Source organism: Castor canadensis, chromosome 12 (assembly GCF_047511655.1).
Source record: "Castor canadensis chromosome 12, mCasCan1.hap1v2, whole genome shotgun sequence".
NCBI lineage: Eukaryota > Metazoa > Chordata > Mammalia > Rodentia > Castoridae > Castor > Castor canadensis.
The window spans coordinates 28,180,297-28,198,085 of NC_133397.1; the positions used below are offsets into that span (position 1 = coordinate 28,180,297).

General features: G+C 39.1%; 1 protein-coding gene across 17 annotated transcripts in view; it reads left to right on the forward strand.

The window, feature by feature from the left end:
• The window catches only part of Ltbp1 (latent transforming growth factor beta binding protein 1), a 434,527-nt gene that overhangs the window by 299,118 nt on the left and 117,620 nt on the right, over window positions 1–17,789 (forward strand). For 9 of the 17 annotated variants that reach the window (XM_074049480.1, XM_074049477.1, XM_074049474.1 and 6 more), the window contains 6 exons: window positions 594–616; window positions 3,797–3,899; window positions 4,335–4,433; window positions 14,664–14,789; window positions 15,848–15,973; window positions 16,373–16,495. In XM_074049480.1, the coding sequence (XP_073905581.1) occupies window positions 594–616; window positions 3,797–3,899; window positions 4,335–4,433; window positions 14,664–14,789; window positions 15,848–15,973; window positions 16,373–16,495 (600 nt within the window). The remainder of the gene's footprint in view (window positions 1–593; window positions 617–3,796; window positions 3,900–4,334; window positions 4,434–14,663; window positions 14,790–15,847; window positions 15,974–16,372; window positions 16,496–17,789) is intronic. The other 8 variants (XM_020176087.2, XM_074049479.1, XM_074049485.1 and 5 more) reach the window with 2 other exon arrangements.

Sequence of the window (17,789 nt, forward strand, 5' to 3'; positions counted from 1 at the left end):
AATGGCTTGTAAGGTCTTCTCCCCCTCCCCCCATAAGTTAGCCTGTCTTCATGAAAATGTTTACAGGGATTTATTAAAAAATAGACTACATCAGGAATACAGTATCTATATTCATGTCTTTTGCTGAAGTAAGTGGCATTCTTTTTGAGTATTGATGAACGATAGCATTTCAAATATTATATACTAGGTTAAAAGTATTTGACTCATTACTGAAAACATTTGTTTCCTAAGACATGGGAAGTTCCATAAAATTAAGATTAGGCATAAAATAAGGTACTAGAAAGTGTTTCCTTCTCTTTAGTTTATCTTTATTTGGTTTAATGTTTTAGTTTAATTATGTTAATTTCGAGTTCGAAAGACTTAGCCACATTTGTTCTCTGAGCTCCTATAGTTCAAGAATGGAAAAGCACAGAGCGTTCTCCATTAGTCATGTGTAAAATTCTTCAAAGTGGCAGGTGACTGTGGTTCTGCATTTTACTTGGTTTGATTCTTAATCCTTTTGGAGAGATAAAGGATTTGTATTTTTTTAATGAAATATAATGAGTGCATTGTCTTAAATTGTAGTAATTCCCTTCTTTCTTTTCTGGTTTTAGTGGCAACAGTGCCTCCTGAGAAGGTAATTATTAATTGTTTTCAAGTCTACTCTCTTTTTGCCATCAAACTAATTTTTAAGTCTATGTACAAGATTTGAAAATTTAAATACACTAAGATATACATGGTGCATCATCTAATTTGAAGAAATACAGAATTCATTCATTCAAGAAATGTTTATTCAGAACCTGCTATACAGTTGGCACTATTCTCAGTATGGGGAAAATAATAGAGAGCAAACCAGACAAAAATTTTCCTATTTTCACGGAACTTAAATTCCAGTGAGAAGAAAATGGTGGGAATCAAGGAGAATCAGGGACATAAACAGAATTCAGAGTGAACTCATTGCTGGAACTACCTATGGAAAGAAAGACTCTGGCATGTTTGTGTATGTGTGTTCTTAGAGTTCATGTAAAATAAGTAAGGTACTTCTTAATTCAACTAAAATTTAACATGCACATTTGAATTGAAGTAGAGTAAAAACAGAGCTTACTCTTGAAAGTTACAGTCAAATATTTTAACACTGTTTCTTCGACATTTTAGGGAGTTTTTTATCAGTCTTTGGTTTGGGGACCTAGTATGGGACTCTGATTCATGAGACTTATTAGTAGGGAATGCAGACATTTGTTGGATTGAAGTTCTAATTGTGAAATAGTAAGCATTCTCTGAACTCTGCATGGATAGCAGGAAAATCAGGTAGTTATTAAATGCTTATACATATGTATTATTCATTCAGATGGTAAGAAAACACTAAGTACTGGAATTTAGATGAGGGTGATACATATGTAAATTATTAAATAGTTCTTTGTTAATGTACAGTAGTTGAGACTAAACTCAGGGCTTTGCTTTTGCTGGGCCAATGCTCTACCACTTGAGCTATGCCCTTAGTCTTTTTATTTTTATTTTATTTTTGTTTTGGTCTTTTCTAGATAGGTTCTTAACAACTTTGCCTGGGTAGGCCTTAAATTTGTGATCCTCCTGCTTCTGCTTCCCAAGTAGCTGGGATTGCAGGCAAGCTCCTCTGTGCTTAGTTATAATTTTTTAAATTGTAGTCTTAGACGTATATGTTATTACATAGCTGCTAAACAATATCCAGAAAAAGGAATTATGATTTTGGAATGTCAGCATTCATCAAGGAGAAGTTAGGGATATTGAGCCTGGAAGAAGTACAACAGATACACATATTTTACGTATGCATTTGCTGTTCCTAGCTCTCATTTCTAAACTTTAACTATGTATAGTAGCTTGCAATTTTGTTGATTTTGAATTTAGTTCTGGATGATAAGGGAGAATCATTTAGCTTGTAAGTGGGCCAGCCTCATCATAACTCAGTTTTATTCTTTTTTGATTATGAGTTTGTGGCAAGTCCTACACGAATCTAAAAGAGATCCTGAACACTTTTCTTGCATACATTTGGCTGCATTCTATTTTCTGAGGAGGTAGTGGGAAAAATAGAATCATGGTCTTTGTGGTCTTGGTACTTTACAAAGGTCTCAGTATGTTAAAGATAGATGAACAGAGAGGAGGGTGGAGGGCCCAGGGGTGAGAAACTTACATGTGCAATGGTTTGGTAGGAAGACATTAAGGATTATGAAAGATTTGGTTAGAAAAGAGAATTTGGAGCTGTTTTTGCAAAGTTGGAAATATCAAACTACAGTTGCAATCACTGAGGAAATAGCTACTCAACTGGTCCCTACCTGTCAAGTGGAGAAGTGGTGTTGATTAAGAAGTCTACTGCCCCATGCTGTTGGGTGAAAATCTGTCTGTAAACTACAGGAGCAGATTAACATTTGATTACAGTCTGCTTGTTGTTGGCATTGGCCAGGGGCTTCAGGGAATGGGGTGCGATCAAGAGTGATTACAGTCATCTCTAATAGGTAATAAAAAGCTTGTCTGTATTCTTAAGAAGAGGCAGTATGTGGGAAAATGTAGTAAGTACTCAGTGTTTCTGGAAGATGAATTGTGATGGGATTAACCAAGAGACGGAGGCAAAGATAGCCTGAAAGCCAGTTAGATTAGTACGATAGACCAAGCATGAAAGAATGAGCCAGCCTGGGATGGTGAGTGTATAGGTATGGAAAGGGATTAACAGCTATAAGGAACAGTGCAGACTGGAGAGAGGGATGAAAGAATGACTGGAAAGTACCTTTGACTCTGCATGGGTGGATGAATGACTGTGGCATTGACAGAAAAGATGAAATTGGATTTCATCTTGTGGGGGAGGATTTGAGGAATCTGTAGAATATCTAAACAAAGTTACCCTTTATGCATTCATGCCTACAAAATTGGGTCTTTGATAAAATATTCAGTCAGGCTGTGTTTTAGAAATAGAAAAGAGGTGATAAGTGAAGGAAGGAGAAAGGATAAGAGTGAAACAGAGGCCAGGAAAGTGAGCTTTCTGGAAGGGACAGTAGTTAAAGCCAGAAAAAGAAGATGAAGGGTAACAGTGAGAAAGTTAATTTTGATAAATACTTTTAATGAAGTGTTGTTACGAGCTTTCTGGCCCCATGCTGGTATGGGTGAAGGCACAGGTCTATAACTAGACTAATTGTTCAGTTGGCCTGAGCCCTATGGAGCTGTCGCTGGATTTGAGCCATGGTGATGGATTGTTTACTTGCTCTATGTGCAGGGGACAAGAGTGAGTGACAGGATGTGTTAGGGAGATCTAAATCCTCCTCTAAGACCACAGTTCTTGTTGCTGTGACTGTTCAGAGAGCCAAAGTTGACACATTGTCAGATGTGAGGCTAATGGAGGTCATAATAACTGCCTGGTGAAAAATATTTAACTTAGCATGGGTTCTTTGTTATGCTGTTCACGTTACATCCATTATTTAATCTGCAGAGTGTGGTAGTGGGGAAGAGCCACATAGGAGTTATGTCATTTGGGGTTGGTATTGCCCTGTTGGAGACCAAATATCGACCCCTGGGCCACAGCCATTGTTGGAAAGGTCTGACTTTGAGTGCCCGGGAAATGGATGAGAGCATGTGTGTAAGTCAGCACTATGTTAAGAATCAAGGGCTTGCCCCAGAAGCAGCAGTACAGTAGGGTTTCTGTGTCACAGAGTTATACAGGTCAATGTCTAATGTCCTGTGATACTTCTTTACCTAAGAATGTAATTAATTAAAATATACTATGTGGGAAATAAAATAATTCCCACTTTTAATTCTTCTCTCTCTCTCTTCTCTCTCAAATACAACCACCCAGGAAATACCTTCACTGGATCAAGAGAAAACCAAACTTGAGCCTGGGCAACCCCAGCTTTCTCCAGGCATTTCAACAGTTCAACTGCACCCACAGTTTCCAGGTAGCTTGTGTTGGTCTGTGCTGTTTGTAAGAGTGTTCTTAACGAAAGCAGAAGACAGAATCTTTGTGTCTCTGATTGTGTTTAATAGAGTACTAGAATATTTGATTGAATTTAAATATGAAAAATGCATACTTTACTGTGTTCCTCTGCTTACATCCTATTTGTATAGCTACAGTACTGTAACTATTTTCAAATGACTTTGAAAGTCATTTTTTGATAGATAGTCATTTTTCTTAATTTCTGAATTGCTTTTGGATATTCTTGCTAAATGTTGAAAGCAGACCTATAAATTAATAACTGTACCATGAGCTTTCAGGATCTATAGCAGTTCTCTAGATCCGAGAACTATTATGATGTATTATTACACCAAGTCAGGCTTGCATTTCAAGGGCTCATAACAGACTTTAATTTTCTTTTTCTCCCCATCTCCTCCTGTAGTAGTGATTGAGAAGATGTCACCTCCTGTGCCTGTCGAAGTGGCTCCTGAGGCTTCAACATCAAGTGCCAGCCAAGTGATCGCTCCTACTCAAGTGACAGGTGGGTATGGGATCTTCCATGCTGTGTGCCCTATGGAAACATGGCTCTGAACCTTGTTTAATATGTAATGGCAGATGTAGAAGATTGCTTATGGTAGGGTGAGTTATAGTAACAAATATTTGGAAATACTTAAAATATTACTGAGAGGTGGAATATGCACAAGTGAATTATAGTGTATATTCAATGGAATATAACATAGCTATTAATGTTTCAAAGAATATTTAATGTCAGAAAGACACACTTATGGAATATATGAAATATATAGCACAGTGTAATGATCCCACTTATATTTTTTAAGTGTCTATAAACACAGAAAATGAGAAAAAATACATAAAATGTTTGACTGTCACCAGATAATAGGATCATGGGCACTCTTTATGTTCTTCAAAACATTTTCTTTTGAGTATGGGAGTTTGAACTTGGAGCCTTGCACTTGCCAGTCAGGTGCTCTACCACTCAAGTCATGCCCCCAGCCCTTTTTGCTTTGGTGCTTTTTAAGCAGGGTCTTAGATTTTTCCTGGGATAATTTGGATCACAATCTTCCTCTTTATGCTTCTTTCATAGCTAGGATGACAGGTATTGGTTGAGATGGGGTCTTACTGGCGTTTTGCCTGGACTGGCTTTGAACTGTGATCCTCCTCATCTCCACCTGTCTAGTAATTACAGCCAAAAGTGTGAGCCACCTGCCCAGCCAAAATATTTTTATATATTTTCAAGATTCTTTATAATAAACATGTTTTAATCATTACTTTAAAAATTATAAAACTGGCCAAAAGTAGTGGCTCACATCTGTAATCCCAGCACTTTCAGGCTGAGGATGGAAAATTATGAGTTCAAGGCTGACCTGGGCTACATAGAAAATTCCAGATCAGCCTCAGAAAATGGTGAAACCCTGTATCAGAAAAATTACAAAAGTATATTGTGTTTGAAGCAAATGCAAAAAAAACTAATAATATCCTTAATATGTAATGATCTCTTATAAATCAACAGGGAAAATACTAACAATAGAGAAATAAGAAAACAATCAGATAATTCATAGCAAGAAACAATACCAAGGAGCATATAATAAATTTTGACTTTATGAATAATCAAATGTAAATTTAAATAAGATGATACGTTATCAGATTAGTATTTACAACCCACTGAAGCTGTTTTTAATTAGGGTAAAATGAGACTCCCAGATTACTGAAAGATTCTCAGAGGAGGGTAGCCAGCAGGTTACATAGAGAGGTACAGACAAAGAGCTTTATTGTGAGGGGTTGGCTCACAAGAGTCTGGAACTTGAGAAGTCCAACAGTCTGCCACCTGTGAGCTGGATTCCTGGAAAGCTAGGGATGGAGTTTAGTCCCAACTAGAAGGCCTGAGAACCAAGGCAGCTAGTGGTGTGAGTCCCAGACTGAACTGGAAGGGCTGAGAACCAGGACACTGGTGTACAAGGGCAGAAGAAGATGGATACTCCAGTTCCAGCAGAGGGTAAATTCATCCTTCTACCTCCTTTTTGTTCTATTTGGGCCCAGCACTTGTATTAGTTATTGTTCCCATCACTGTAACCAAAATACCTGACATAAACAGCTTAGGAGAGGAAAGATTTATTTTGGCCCACAGTGTCATAGGATTCAGCCCATGGTTGCTCGACCCCATGCTCTTTGTGTTGGGGCAGAATATCATGGCGATGGGAGTGTGTAGTGGAAGCTGGTTTTTACTATGTGGCCAACAGGAGGTGCAAGTTGAGGTCTTCAAGGACACACCTCTTCCTTTAACTACGCCCCACCTCCTGCAGTTTTCACAGCCTCCCAAAACAGCACCACCAGCAAGGGACCAAAAACTCAAAACAGGAGGCCGTGGGGGGCGCTTCATATCGAAACCATAACATTCTCGTGTGTCAGTGGATCCATCCGCCTGTGGATAGATAGCATGAAGATCGCTCACATTGGTGAGGCAGTCCTCGTTAGTCAGTTTACCAACTCAAATGCCAAGTATTCAGGAAACACCCTCCCAGACATACCTAAAAATAATGTCTTACCAGCTCATTGGCCATCCTTTGGTCCAGTTAAATTGACTCATAAAATTAATTGCCACAGAGTAGAAACTGGTTCAGCCTTCTGGAAAGCACAGGCTGGCTATATATATAAAGAACTTTACAAATGTTCACAACTTTTGACCCAGTAAGCCTATTTTAAGATATCTTATTTAAGAAAATAATGTCCCCAAAGGCTGAGATAATGGCTTATATAAATGACTACTTATCACAGCACAATGTATAATAGAGAAGGAAAGACCCTAAAACATTCAAGTATAAAGAAATAGATAATTTTTGTTACATCTGTATATTGGAAAATTGTGCTGCCACCAGATACAGTATTTTTGAAGAATTTTTGTTGAAATGTATCAGGAAATGGTCAGAAAATAGATAAATTTAAGATGAAGGATATAAAAGATGAAAGATATAGCGTATTATACCAATTACATTAAAAAAGATGTATACATTGAGAAAATGCTGGGTGAAAATACACAGATATTAGCCATGATTATTTTTTGTAGTGAGATCTAAGAGGTTTTGATGGCTTTTTGTGCTTAGAATTTTTTGTATTTCCCATTTACTATAAAGTGAACAAATATTTTCAGACCCAGAAAAAAAATCACTTCAATATTCAATCAGATAAGAGGAATTAATTCCAGAGGTCTGTTTAACATGGAACTCCAGTTAATAAGAACCACACAGTACTGTAATATATTGTAACAGCTATTATGTTTGTGAAAAGTGCTGAGTGGATTTAAGTGTTTTCACCACAAAAATGGTAACTATGTGGAGTAATGTACACGTTAACAATCAGATTTAATCATTCCACAAGGTATATATACTTCAGAACATCATATCATGTAAAATAAATATACACAATTTTATCTGTCAGTTCAGAAAAATACATTTAAAAAATAAATCTGCTAAGTGGCATCATACCAACTTAATCTAACTACCTTACCAATACTGTTGCAGGACAAGGCTGGCGATATATAAGAGACTAATTGACAGTGTTCAGAGTCCTCTAGAATATTCACTCCTCAGAACATCTGCTTCCTTGCTAAGGGATGTATTCTTGTGTGTTCGACTGTAAGCCATTTTCTCTTAGGCATTTGAGCTGAGCCTGCAGACTGAAAGTGTTTTTCAAAAGCTCTCACATCCTGGGGTGAAATGCCAGGTGCCGAGGGACTGCAAAGGCTCCCCATGGCTGGATGCTGCCTTCTCAGCTAGTTCAGTGATAGTTCAAGGCAGGTCTGTGCCCAGAGCCCTGGCCCTTCCCAAGCTAAATGGCAACCACTCTGGATTTTCTACTATCGGGAAAAGTGCTACAGAAATGTTAGCAGTTATAAGTGAACTGGAGTGATGCAGGAAATGATGGTGATTTTAAAATAGGCACAGCTACGTCACATGCATGCACTCACTTTATTAAGCACATCTTTAAGAGATTCTGCTCTTTGCAAGGTGTACAAGTATGTAATGTACTATCTCAGTGAGCAAAGACCTTCTAATTGTTTGTCTCTGTTAAAAATAAAGGTTGTGATGTGACGATGTAATTCACTATTTCTTTCTAAATAAGTACCATAAGTACTTTCTTTCTTTCTAGTAAGCACCTATTTTCAGTTTTCAATGGAAGATCAGTTTAGTTTTGAATGAGTGTGGCTGAGTTCAGCGGACAAATCTCTTGTAAACTAGCTTTGTAGAGGTTAATCGAGTTTGGATAGATAAATGCAGCTTCATCATTTCCGTGCAGCTGTGTGAGGAATAACAAATCGAACTTGGTCAGCTTCGGTTGAACTACAGACCTGATTAAAAAAAAAAAAAAAAAAAGAAAGTAGCTCTGCTATATGAAGTTGTCAGGAGACAGCCTGATTCGAGTTTGGCAGATATACAGGGCTGACATCTGCTATCACATGCTTGAAGCACAAATATTTCCTTCCAGGAAATAAGTAATGTTTTTTTTTGCATGTAGTAGTTATAGGTACTTCTGCTTCCTATAGGGGGAAAAAAATCTCTCTGAAAGAATCCAAAGAGAAAAAATTACAGTCTTGGAGTGGTAGTGGTTGCAGCTTTAGAGGTACATTGTAAACAGTGGTCTGCACTAGCATAGGAGGATTGTTTTGTACCAAATTTAATTTAAATCACAAAATAAATGTTCTCATTAATATGATATTTAAGGAACAACCTGATCATTTCTCTCAGAAATATTATATAGTTTTTCCCCCTAAATACAGAAGAAATAAATGTTATTTATTAGTCTTAGTTTCTTTCTCCTATAATTAAAGAAAGGATAGAATAACAAGTAAAAGCCTAAATAAATATAATATGCTCCACATTGCTTAGTGATAATATCTATATGATGGTGAGATTGGAAGTCTTCATTTTAGATTTAGTCAGACACACTTTGATATAGAAAAGTTTATACAGCATACTATGAATTTGCAGGAAATAAATGTGATATTTTCCACTCTTAACAGCTGACTTGGTGACTTGCATTATTGGCATACTGTCCAAATAAATTATACATTTCAGCTATAAATTCTTGATTTAGCACAGCGTCTTAATAGCTGAGAGAGAGGATGGAAAATCAAACCTTTATTTTTCTGGCAAATATTGACAAAGTAGAAACATCTGTTTCAATTGTGTGGGACAATTTATGCTCATTGTGGGGACATTTAGGAAGCCAGGGCATTTTGGTAAACCTTTCCATGAGTTGACATTTGATACCTTGCTCTGCTCTTCTCCATGGCCATTGCAGACTGGCCAGAAATTAGTCTTTGTCTTCCATGACTGCTTTATGGAAACCTCTGTCATTGTCATGGCCCAGACATTTTAAAAACTATTCGCTCATCTGATTTTTCCAGAACTCAGAATTGACCCCTTCAAAAACGTCTGTCCCTGAAGCATTTCCCTGTCGTTACGGTCTCAAAAACCTATGTGTGCTATGGAAAATGAGCTCTTGTTAAATGTGAAATGATCATACGTTAGTATTTCCAGATTGCATTTTTATACATTCGTTTGTTCAATCATTCATTCATTCACTCTTTCAAGTAAGTAATTGATGAAGAAACAAACTAAAGGTCAGCATTCTTATTTTCATTCTGCCAAAAGCTTTCTTTTTTAGTTAGTCTTAGAAAATATATCGAGGTGTTAAATTTGCCATTGGCCTTCCAGTTGGGATAAAAAGAGCATTTGGCTTTCTATTGACTTTTGACCATGGTTGTTCTTCCAAATTCTAAGTGGACTGTAGCAAAAGAAATAGAATAAGGTCCTTGACTCAGTGAAGGGGAAGTTGTTCAGGGGGCACATAGAGGGAGAAAGGGTACAGCCATCCCCTGAACCAAGAGGCCTATGGGTGGGCATTAGAAGGACATATAATACCCTAGTGGGGAGCGCTATCTTGACCATCTCTCTGGGATGCCATGAAGCTGAAGGAGATACGGTATTCCCTTTACCAGTGTTCCCTCTGAGGCCGGTAACTAGTGCTGCCTGTGGGAGGCCTTGCCTCTGTGGTGTCAGAGGCCTCTTTCCAGAGCTCATGTTGACAGTTTGCTTAAAGAAATGCATGTTTCTCCATGAACTGGCCAACTCTGTGGGCTTAGGTTCACCTGCCTGTGTGTGGTGACTCCTTAACTTTTTTTTTTTCAGTACTGAGGTTTGAACTCAAAGCCTTGCACGTGATAGACAAGCTCTCTACCACTTAAGCCATACCCAAAGCCCTTAAAAATATAAAGCACATTATATTATCTTTGCCCTACAAAGTAGAAAACTTTTCCTCAGGGCTCACCTTTCTGGATTCTGTACTTGTAATTGAGAAGGAAAACCTAATAGGAAAGGAGGGAGAGCTGAGGAAGACATATTTTAAGAGTTTTGAAATATGAGTATCAGCCATTTGTTTTTTACCTTAAGAAAAACTGACTTTTTGATGAATAGTCAACAGAACGCAGAGTTTTGAAGGAGTCATGGCTCCTGCTGCTATCTGTCTAGAAGGGGGGAACCTTCCCTGGCAAGTGGATGAAAATGCTCTCTGAGGTCAAAATGTTGAAAGTTACACTAATTAATCACTGCATAAAATGGGACAACCAATGTAGAAGTCAAGTATTTTTCAGGAAATGTCCTTTTCCTCCTTGATGTGGCTCCTAGTACCCTCTAGTGGCGTCATGTAACATTCCCATGTTACGAAGAGCAGCCAAGAGCAGTGTTTTTCTCTGTGTACTTAACCTCTGAGATAATCAACTAAACCTCCACCGTTTTCACCAGTGTAACTTCTGCCCTACAGCTTTTATTTAAGGTTCTGAATTATTAGCCCTTGCCATTAATTTCATTTCCTAAGACTAAAGACTTAGAATTCTTAACCATCTCTCCTACCTTACAGTCAATTTATGAACAATCAATTTAAATAGATTGGCAAACTGCTCCATAGGAACATATCATATTTGAATTAAGCATCACAAGGGCTGGCAGACATGGCTCAAGTGGTAGAGCACCTGCCCAACAAGCACAAGTCCCTGAGTTCAAACCCCAGTACCACCAAGCAAATGAATGAATAAAACACTAAAAAATTTTTTAAGTCAACATGAATTAAGCAGCACATACTTTTGACAATTCTTATTCACATCCTAAAGACATGCTGCAAAATAATAAACATTTGATAATCACAAAATCGGTGTGCGTGAGAGTGTGGCAGTATCTTCTCATCCGGCCTGTCACCAGTCCCAGAGTTACAGCCTTTGAGTTTGTTCTAAATCTGTGCCCAAGGATATTAATTCATCTTCTAATGAATTCATTTTCTTTTTGCAAATATGGACAGCATGTCTTTCCTGTTTTATGAAAATGGCAGAGAAGAGTATAAAGGGAAGTCAATAATTACAAAGGCTACCCAGAAATCTTAGTTTCAATCATATTTCAAGGAGGCATCTACCTGTAATATAGGAAAGATGGCTAGAGATGTGTTTCTTACACTAGCCCACTGAAAAATTCCTACAGAGAACAGAATTGTTACCCAAGAGTCTAAGAGTATAATCTGGTGAAGAGTACCTTGTACTTTCAGAATTTTACCACACGCAGAAATTTTATATACACACACACTGGAGGTACTGGGACTTGAACTCAGGGCCTTATGCTTGCTAGGCAGGCGCTCTACTGCTTGAGCCACTCCTCTAGCCCTTTTTGCTTTAGTTATTTTTCAGATAGGGTCTTGGGTTTTTGTCCAGAACAAGCCTCAGACCACAATCCTTCTACTTATGCCTTTTCATAGCTGGAATTACAGATGTGTTCCACCATGACCTGCTTTTTTGTTGAGATTGGGTCTCACTAACTTTTTGCCCAAGTTAGACTCAAACCTGTGGATAGTTTTTTTTTTTTTTTTTTTTGGCAGTTCTGGGGTTTGAACTCAGGAGCTCATACTTGTTAGGCAGACACTCTACCACTTGAGCTATCCCCCAGCCTAACCTCAAAACGGTGGTCTTCTTGATCTCCTACTGCTGAGTAGCTAGGATTACAGGTGTGCATCATCACACCATGCATGGCCCTAGAAATTTTTTTTAAGGAAGCGTTTTCTTGATTGAGAAAGTACTAATGCATGCTTCCCATAGAAATCTTAAAAATACAGAAAAGTATGGATAAGAAAATGCCAGTCCACAAATGGCAAAATTTGGACTATTTCCTCCCAGTCTTCTTTCCTGTATATATTATAGTGTAACTGAGATCTTTTTAAAAATTTTTTTTATTTTTATTTATTTATTTTTTATTATTCATATGTGCATACAATGCTTGGGTCCTTTCTCCCCCCCTGCCCCCACCCCCTCCCTTACCACCCACTCCGCCCCCTCCCTCTCCCCCCACCCCTTCAATACCCAGCAGAAACTATTTTGCCCTTATCTCTAATTTTGTTGAAGAAAGCGTACAAGCAATAATAGGAAGGAATAAGGGTTTTTGCTAGTTGAGATAAGGATAGCTATACAGGAAGTTGACTCACATTAATTTCCTGTGCATGGGTGTTACCTTCTAGGTTAATTCTTTTTGATCTAACCTTTTCTCTAGTTCCTGGTCCCCTTTTCCTATTGGCCTCAGTTGCTTTTAAGGTATCTGCTTTAGTTTCTCTGCGTTGAGGGCAACAAATGCTATCTGGTTTTTTAGGTGTCTTACCTATCCCCATACCTCCCTTGTGTGCACTTGCTTTTATCTTGTGATCAAAGTTCAGTCCCCTTGTTGTGTTTGCCCTTGATCTAATGTCCGCATATGAGGGAGAACATACGATTTTTGGTCTTTTGGGCCAGGCTAACCTTACTCCGAATGATGTTCTCCAATTCCATCCATTTACCAGCGAATGATAACATTTCGTGTAACTGAGATCTTATTCTGTGTTCTTTTTCATAAGCATTTCCCTGAACTACTAGTGATTGCATAATCTATGCTATATATGTATGACAAGTCAATGATTTGTGTGTTACTGTTAGTCACTTAGTTTTAAGTGCTCAAGCTAATCATCCAGTGCCCCCCTCCTTTTTTTTTTGTTTTAGTTTATTTTTCAGCTTGGATCTTGCAGTTTTACCCAGGCTGGCCTCAGACTATGATTCCCCAGTGTCTAGGATTGCAGGCATGCCCCCCCATCCCAAGCCCTTCTTTGCTGTATGTTCTTAAGTGACTTCAGTGTGAACAACAGGAACAGTGACGATGATGACTAGCCTTTGCAGAGCATATGTAACACAGCAGGCATTAAGCTAGATCCATTACTTAGAATTTTTCTTTTCAGTCTCATGCCCTGAAGTTTGAACTCTGGTTATTTCTATTTTGCACTTGTAGAAAACTGAGGCTTAGAATGGCTGAGTAACTTGCCCCATGCTACTGAACTATAAAGGCAGCGACAGGATTTGTCCCTGTACTAACTGCAAGCCAGCACTTAAGGCCATTGAGAATAGGAACTGTTGGGCTTGGGTAATTCAACACAGGAGGCTACTTTTTTCTTTCCTGTACTGGGGTTTGAACTCAGGGCCTTGTACTTGCTAGGCAGCCTCTGTATGACCTGAGCCAGGCCTCCAGTCATTTTGCATTAGTTGTTTTTTAGATAGGGTCTTACGTTTATACCCATGCTTGCTTGGACCCTGATCTTCCTAGTTATGCTTCCCATGCTGCTGGAATAACAGATACCACTGCACCCAGCCATTGGTTGAGATGGAGTTTCGTGTACTTTCGTTGCCCAGGCTGGCCTGGAACCAAGATGTTCTTGATCTCTGTCTCCTGAGTAGCTAGGATTGTAGGCTTGAGCCACTGCATCCAGCCTCTGTGTCCTTTTGTTAATTAAGTTCATTCTGATGCACTCCTATGAACCTTCCTCCACCATAGTTACATGTGAGTGGAGTGGGGACTTGGCCAGTGTTGCCGGCACAGAGAAGTCTCACACAAGCGTCAGAAGGAGGGTAAGGGGATTTAGCAGAAGACTGGGAAGAAGATTCTACTTTGCCATTATAACTAAAATATGCTCACATGGAAACTGGCAAATTAAGACACACCTAGAAGTATCACAGAAGAAGTGTGCAGTCTGTCTTGAGGATGAAGATGAAATATTTTGGGGGAGTTTAGACATTTTTGTTGGACTCAAATTTGGCTTGCTAATGAGGGGAAAGTTGCCATATATTTCTTATCAGGAGAAATCAGTGATGGGGTCAAACTCCCTCATCTAAAGTAATATAGAGGACAGAAATTCATTGACAGTCCACATTGGAAATTGCTTATTAAGAATTGATTTTTTTAAATGTATGCTAATAAAAATACAAAAGAAAAAGAAATCACAGAAAAGAACAAAATTGACCACCAGGGAAATGACCACTCTGGTGGCCCATGTGTCCTTAGCATATACGACCCTTCCGTGAGGAGCATAGCTATGCATTTTCTAAGTCCTCCAAATTAAATCTTTCTTTCAAAAAATTGATTTTCTTACCTCTTTCGACATGACCTCCTTCTCTGTGTCTACTCCAGTTCATCTTAGAAATTGTCTTACTAGGAACTACTGATGACTTTGAGTGTGACTAATCAATCATAAAGTAATTGTCAGAAATTATAATTGATTTCCTAGATCACCTTTGTCTTCTAAGTGCATACCTAGCAATAATTTGCTTACCTAGTTGGGAAACACAAAGTAATGGTTTTCAGAAGCAATACAAACCTTTGTGTTCATGTCTGTGTTTTTCACATTATTTTGTTTACTTTTAAAGAAATAAACGAATGCACTGTGAACCCTGACATCTGTGGAGCAGGGCATTGCATTAACCTGCCGGTGAGGTACACCTGTATATGCTACGAGGGCTACAGATTCAGTGAGCAGCAGAGAAAGTGTGTTGGTAAGAGATGCTTTTGATAGGCATAACTATTAAGTATGAAGTGTTTGCATATTTAGAGCATAATTTTTTCTTAAATCAATTTAACCATCTTTGGGGAAAATGTTACTATTTGATTTTGTTACATGTTTATTTCTCAGCTAAGGGAACTCAAAAAAAAAAAAAGTTTGCCAAACTCCCAGGATTCTCTTACTTCTTTGTTCAAGTGTACCTACTTTGCCACAGAGGTGAAATAATTTACAAAGTTTTTTCTTTTTGATAAAGTAAATGAAATACAAGCTTTAGCAATAGGTACCTGCAATCAGAAACAAATTAATATATGCTGCAACAAAGAATTCACTTAAGTACATGAAATACGATTTTTAAGAGAGATTTCTAAGTTGAAAATCCCTATATGCTAGCATGAAGCTATTAATGAATTTATAAATAAAGGATCCCACATATTTTGGGGGGTATTTCAGAAAGAGATGTAATAGGGTTAAGTAAAACATCTTAATGTGTTAACCCTCAATTTAATTTCTCTCTTTTTTTTAAAAAGAAACTTCAGCACTAAGTTTTTAGGCATTGATAAAATAAAGTAACAAAGGCACATTTCTAGTACTACATGTGTATGACTTTTGTGTGTCTGCATGGGAAGGAAAAGAGGCATGCACACAGCTGTTTGTGCGTTATGTGTGTGCAATCTATGTGTTCACCTTTAGAACCTAAAATATTCAGCAGAAAAGGCAACTGAGATGACCTAGTCCAGCTCCACCTGCTGCACAGTGGAAGAGCCCCTAACTGTCCTACTGACAGGAACTCCGGTGCTCAGATGACCCCACTTTTTAGCATAGCTCTTCTCTCATGATCTAAAATCTGTCTCTTTGTGATGGTTTTTCTGTGCCTTTGAAGCACGTACAATAAGCTGCTTCCATATTCCTATTAATAGTTCTTCATGGATCTGAGAGAGAAAGATCATGTCTCCTCCATGACGAAGGTCTTATGGAACAGCAGGCTGGTGTTTTACGGAACAGGGAGCCTGAGTTTTTTGCTGATCTTTTCCCACATATTTTTGTTAACAGATATTGATGAATGTGCTCAGGTGCAACACCTCTGCTCCCAAGGACGCTGTGAAAACACCGAGGGAAGCTTCTTGTGCATTTGCCCAGCAGGATTTATGGCCAGTGAGGAGGGTACCAACTGCATAGGTAATGACAGTGTCCTAACTGATGGATAACTGCTCAGATCAGGGTTTTCCATCCCCCCAGGACCCCATCAGTTCAGTTCTCACTCAGACAACCCAGAATTTTTGATTAAGCATCTGCTTTGATACAGCAATATGTTGGGCACTGGGAGATGTAAAGTGGATTTTTTTTTCCCTCCAGCACTTTTGAAGGAGTGTCAAAGGGGAGCAAAGACAGGTAACATGCATGAAATGTTACTTTGGATCTCTCCCTCCCCTGTGCATCAAAACTGTGTGACTTTGAAGCAAATGAAAAGGATCACAGGAGACATCAATTACTTCGTTTTCACATTTGAAAGAAAACAGATCTTGACAATAGACATCTTGGAAAATAGACCTTGACAATATTTTGTGTTTCACATAGACGTGGATGAGTGCCTGAGGGCCGACGTGTGTGGGGAGGGCCGCTGCATCAACACCATGGGGGCCTTCCGGTGTGAGTACTGTGACAGTGGCTTCCGGATGACCCGGGGAGGCCGTTGTGAGGGTGAGTCTGCAGGACTGGTAGATGCTGGTGATGGTGAAGTGCAGGATGTGGGTCCAGACTTCAGGGCTGTGTGGGGCACCTTGCCTGGCTGTGGTTGTCTCCCTCTCTGTGCACAACACCAGCTGATCCTCCTGCTTTCTAGATTCCTGGACTCTTTTCCTCACTTCCGTGGTTTTCTGGATCATTTTCCATCTTGGTGCTGTCATTAGTTTTCACTTCAGCATCTGCCTTTCCTGCTGTTTGGAGCTGAGATCGCTGCAGAATAATTCATTGTCAAGTGTCCTAGTAGAAAGTCTGTCTGGCTCATTCCTCTGGAAACATGGTGCAGGTGGAACAGTGCTAATTTTTCAAGTTTAGCTTTCTCACCTTGTCACATTCCTTGGCTTTTTTTTGCATGTGGTCTGGGACTTTTTGCAGAGTCCATTCAGAAGCACTGTCTGACCCACTGGGGTCAGAGTCCTACAGTGCTGGATAAAATGTCTTCATTACTCACCATGGTCATGACATTGTGCTCATTAAAATGTTTTGGAAAATATGTATAATATGGCCAGAGTTATTTTCCAATTAATATTTCTGTTCTTGTGGGTTGGACAAGTTCATTTCTGAAACCACCATGCTACTTTTTTGTAATTATTTTCCTGAAGAAGAACATTAGCTTCTGCCAAGATCCTACCGTAGACTCATGAGGGCGAAGGTGTGGGGGTCTCTGAGCTGGTGTTTGAGAGTTTGGATCTGAGTGTGGTCCTGGAGCTCCTGCCTGCAGATCTACCTTTTGTCTGGTGTGGCCAGGGGTCTAGACGAGGGAGGGACACACTAGGTGGGCCAGTCTGTCCCTTGGCTTCTGCTCATTGGTTTTCTTCACAGCTCCAGTGACCCAGGCCTGGAGTGAAAGCTAATTAGCTATCTTTGGCAGCCCATGTCTCCCTCTCCTGTTGGCCTCTTGCATGGGTCGCTTGGACTCTAATCTAGAGACAAGTGGGAATGTTTTATGTTACTGGATGTCTGATCAATTTGGATCAGAACAGAGCCATGAACCCTCTCCCGAGGGGTAAGGGGATAAGAGTCCCTACTGTCCTCTTCAGAGAATTCTGCCTCTGCTGTGGAGAGACACTGTGGGATGGAAAGAGTAAGGACTGAAATTGGCTGACAGCCCTCATCTGTAGAACCTGAGCCAGTTCCCTATTTAGCACCTGTCAGCTTTAGCTCATCAGCTGTGAAATGGCAGCGTGAAGTTAACTTGCAGAATGTCATGGACATAAATGCATGTAATTGTATCTTTTTTTTTTCCTGTACT